This window comes from Panicum virgatum, chromosome 5N (genome assembly GCF_016808335.1).
Source record: "Panicum virgatum strain AP13 chromosome 5N, P.virgatum_v5, whole genome shotgun sequence".
NCBI lineage: Eukaryota > Viridiplantae > Streptophyta > Magnoliopsida > Poales > Poaceae > Panicum > Panicum virgatum.
In genome coordinates this window covers 7,427,569-7,432,357 of record NC_053149.1, presented here as the reverse complement: position 1 = coordinate 7,432,357, position 4,789 = coordinate 7,427,569, and the positions used below count along the sequence as shown (strand labels likewise).

The following is a 4,789-nucleotide window of genomic DNA, read 5'->3' as shown; positions in this document are numbered from 1 at the left end:
AGGGTTAAACTCTAGATTATGCAATATCAAAAGAAAATCTTATTATTTATTATTATAAATAAAATCTAAGCACAAAACTAATTGCAGAATTCCATATTAAATTGAGAGATGAATTTAATAAGATATATCAATTTAGTTCATTAGATTCGTCTCGCGAATTATCACCCATCTGTGCAAAAAATTTTATAAATATATATTTTTTAATATTTTTAAATGGTAAGCTTCTTTTTGATGTGATAGAAGCTAAAAAGAAATTACTAGAAACAAAATGGATTTGAAGCACCAATATATAGGAGTACTTCCTCCGTACTAAAATAATTGCGCATCTAGAATTTGATATTTGTCCCATAAAATAGTTATTTTGACCCAACTACCATTTAAGACAAAAGTTTCCGTAGTCTTCTTACAAAAGGATAATACAGTATTCGGATCATTTTCACAAAAAATAAAAAATATTTTGGTAATTTCATACAATACACTATTTTGTGTGTCCAATTTTAAAATTGTATTTATGAAAGAGAGGAGCTAGATATCTAGCTAGAGCTAGGCCCTCGCCCCTCCATGATGACGCTGCAATCCTTTGCTTGTGCAGCCGGAGCCGCCAGGTCGTAATTGCATCTGAGCTGAATTGTTCCATCACATTGCCCAGCTAGCTTTCGTGCTCCACAACTCCCCGTCCGCGTCCTGCACTGGAGTACGGACTGTTTGATTGGAGCATCGTGGACTGGAGACGAAGGGTCGCGCACACAGGACTCACTGGGCGTGGGCGTGTCACGTGTGGAGCCTGGAGAGGAGGCGCACGGTCCACGATCAGCCACACGAGTGCGCCCGTGAGAAGGACCGGCAGCGTGCTTCTCTTTATATAGCAGTTCCGTCGCGGCGCCGCGCGTGCCAACGCCCCCCACCCAGTCTCTAGCGCTGCTCCTGCGACGCCAGGAAAGCTCTCGAGCGAGCTCCACGAGATGGCAGCAGCCACGACCGCCGCCGCGGCGCTGAGCATGAAGCTCCTCATCGACCGGAAGGCGCAGCGGGTGCTGTTCGCGGAGGCGAGCAAGGAGGTCGTCGACTTCCTCTTCTCCCTCCTCGCCCTGCCCGTCGCCACGGCCGTCAAGCTTGTCGGGAAGGACGCCATGGTCGGGTGCGTCGGCAACCTCTACGCCAGCGTCGAGAAGCTCGACGGCACCTACGTCCAGGCCGGCGCCGCCAAGGACGCGCTCCTCTCCCCCACCGTGGTCTCGCCGGCGGCAAGCGCCAACAGCTCCCTCCTCCGTCTGCCGGAGCCGTCGTCTGTGAAGCCGAAGACCTTCTACAGATGCATCAGCACTAGCTACGGCAACTGCCGCGCCTACATCACGGACGACTGCGGTAAGTCGTGCCCGACCTGCCGCTGCTCCATGACGACGGCAGCGCAGTACCTCCCGTCGGCGGGGGCCGATGGCTCCGGTGGCGGCCAGGTGGTGCCCAAGGGCGGGGAAGGGTTCGTGCAGGGCATCGTGACGTACATCAGTCGTTAAAAGTACTAGATTCCTGTCATACCGTTAGTCGGTATCGGTATAAGTGTGCGTTAGACCGTCTGTCGGTATTGCGCGATGTACCGACTGCATATCTGTTGGTATATAAATTTAGATATTTCATTGAACTGTTAGTGGGGATATCCTAACAATTGCATCCAACCATCCGTCGGCACATGTGAACTGGGCCTCCTACGCTCATCCAACCTAGTATCGCAGGCAAATTTTGGCCCGAGCCCCACCGGTCAGCAAATATTGAGCTCCCTCTCTCGAGAAAACCTAGCCGCCACTCCCTCTCCCTCTCGTTCTCAATTCTCGCCACCGTGCGCCATGGATTTTCCTCCGCGCGCATGCTGAGCTCTCCAAAAATTGGCAGCGTGCATTCTGGAGCCCTCCAAATCATCAGCGCAAGACCCTTCTATTTGCCTCAACCACTCCAAATTGGCCCGCAACCCCCAGCCCCCTGGCGCCCGCAGCCCCTCACCCAGCTCCCTACGCTGCGTCGCCGCCGCCGCCGCGAGTCCCCTACCCCCACCCGACGCCGACCGCGAGCCCCCCACCTCCACCCGACGCCGATGCCCAGACCCGACGCTAGTGCTGTGCCCTACCCAGACGCGGGAGCCCCCACCAGACGCCGCCGCCGCCGCCCCTCACCCACACCGGACGCCAGCGCCGCAGGCCCCCACCCCGGCGCCCGCACCCACCCACCTCGATCTACTGCGCAGCAGAGGCAACCACCACTACCGCTGCCTTCTATTTTGTTCAGGTGAGGTCCGTAAACAAAATTAGCAGGCTGAGGTCAAGATCTATTTGGTAATCACAGCAAGCACTGGTTTCTATTTTGATCTTGCAATCATGAGTCTGGTAATTTTGTTCAGTCCTTGTACAGAGCTTCCTAGTACCCTCTTCATATGCTCAGTTGCTAGCAATCTTGTTTAGTATTTCTATCCAAGATTTGGAAAGCACTAAGCTCTGTTAGTAGTAGTCTGTAAAGCTAGTAATATGACATGGATGAATATTAACTAAAATCTAGTGGGCAATTAATTATTTCTTATTTGACTTGCTGCAGTTAATTTCAAAAGTTTTCTAGTTAAACTCTGTTGCATATGCTCTAATATTACATATTCTTTGTTGAAAAGCTCAGTAGCTTGCATGCTAAATTTGAGTTGACTATCTGACTTTGTATCTCTGCACAGCCACCTCCTTGGAGCTTCCTTCACTGATTTGGTTACTGAGACACTGCTGGCTCACCGCAGGTTCATATTGCAAGACAAGGTAAAGAAAATTTCAGATATGAAGCAAAAATTCTTGGGTACCATATGTAATGGTGGATCCTTTTTGAATTTATGCCTGATGCATATTACATTTGTTCGAGCAGACCAGTAGCCGAAAGCAATTGACATTTTCTCGACATCTACAATATTTGGAGCAGCTGACCTCCTATCAAGAAGTATTTGGGTGAAGGAACTTGTGTAACGGTATGATTATGCTTCTCCGATTCCAATGCATTACTGTCATTGCCTTGTTTTAAGCTTCTGATATGTTTTGTGGTTGCACTCTATGCGAAAAGATATAATCTGAAATCCGATTGATCTCATCATGGATAAGTCATGGATCAACAATGATGCTAGGTACAAGCTGGTTATTTCACAAATATTAAAATTGCTGTGTAGTTAATCATGGATAATTAGTTGATGAATAATCTCATAGACATGTAAGCTCATATTAGTAGCAAACAGTAATTTTTACAAGCTCATAGCTCCTATTTGCACTACCACTTATTTATCTCATCTTTATAGAGCCCAAGGTCTGAAGAACATGTTGATGAGGCATGTCATAATGCTCAAAATCAAGAAGATGGAGCTTCTGATCACTCTAGTGAGGATGATTGCTTAACTGTGAGAAGGCGTGTTGTAGCCCCAGCAACAACCCATCATGATCAAATGAGCCCTGGAGGTGCAGCCCCAACAGTGCAGCCGCGTCGGCGCATCCCTATAGCCCCATCTTCACATGATGAACTTGTAATCTTCTCATCCATGCTATAATATTTTTTACTTTCATTTATTTGTGCCTCTATCTCATGAATGCATCATTTTCTTTAGGTTGGAAAGGATGTTATATTATATGCCTTGCTGCGATTTGATGTAGTAGTGGCTAAGGGAACAATTATTTCAACTGATCCAAAGAGCACGCTAGGAGATGTGGCTCTTGGAAATCAGTATTGTGAAGTGGTTGTGAATGTTGTGCTGAAAAGGGATACAGTTCTGCCTCGTCCTTATGGTTATGTGGAGACCATGGCTGATGCACATAGGATGTCAATTGCATGGCCATATAAAAGAGTACTATACTTATCGTTGCTATATTTTTTTCATGTGTGATGAGAGTGGCTGCAGCCACTAATTAATTGTTTATATTTCTGACAGTTGAAGGTAACCAAAGGATCACAATATACCCAAGGTACAACATGTATTTTCTGAATTTTTGCTTTCAGCAAACAGCCCACTCTTCTACTAGTACTATTTGATCTCATTTTAGTTCCAGCTTTGGGCATGTTAGAATTTGTGGTAGTCCATACAGAAAGTACACTTAGTTGTATGAATTGGAAACTAATTAGTCAATTTTCCTAAGAGTAGGCAAGTCAGCTAGCTGTAGCAACATCCAATAGTTTTGTAGATTAATTTTCACTCTTCCTTTTGTTCCTATAGTTAACTTTCAGCATACTTTTAACTTGTTCAGGTGGGTGGTCTTAGAGGTGGCATGATGGTTGATCATGTAAGCAACAAGTGGATCAACGCTCATGGATACTTATTTTGGGCAGTGCTTATGGGCACTTTTGTTTTGGGTAGTGCTTATTTGGAATATCTGGGCTGGCTTCTAGCTTCTCTTATTTTGTAAATGTGGGCATGTGGCTGCTGCTTGTATTGTGGTCTGTGACAAACCTAATATATGATCTAGCTAGCTTGACTTGAGCACTGTGACATCACAAATGATGTCTATGATGAAGCTTTGCCAACCAATTATGTATTGTTTCATATATGCTGGGTTCATATGAAAACTATGAGCTCTTTTAGTCAATACTATGTTTGATATCTGTTGGATTCAAATGAACAATATGATCTATATATCTTTAGCCAAGTGTGCTTGATGTGTATTGTTTCAAAAGATTATTGGTGTTGTATGGTCAATGAGGGATTAATTATATTATTTTTTTATGGATGTATAGCGTTGGATTGTTGGTTGGTAAAGAAATTTAGCGACTCACTATCAGTCGGCATAAA

General features: G+C 45.5%; 1 protein-coding gene and 1 long non-coding RNA gene across 2 annotated transcripts; both read left to right on the top strand.

Annotated features, from left to right (window-relative positions):
- The first annotated feature begins 904 nt into the window (after positions 1–904).
- LOC120674489 lies at positions 905–1,514 on the top strand. The gene has a single exon (XM_039955664.1). The coding sequence runs from the start codon at positions 963–965 to the stop codon at positions 1,512–1,514; it is 552 nt and encodes a 183-aa protein (XP_039811598.1). The 5' UTR covers positions 905–962.
- A 1,155-nt stretch (positions 1,515–2,669) lies between these two features.
- Positions 2,670–3,194, top strand: LOC120672063. Its single transcript, XR_005673950.1, has 2 exons — positions 2,670–2,786; positions 2,890–3,194. It is a non-coding gene; the product is annotated as an uncharacterized LOC120672063 (long non-coding RNA).
- Positions 3,195–4,789: the final 1,595 nt, after the last annotated feature.

Excerpts from the sequence above, each read along its gene's own strand:
- LOC120674489 (XM_039955664.1), top strand. The coding sequence starts at position 963 with ATGGCAGCAGCCACGACCGCCGCCGCGGCGCTGAGCATGAAGCTCCTC.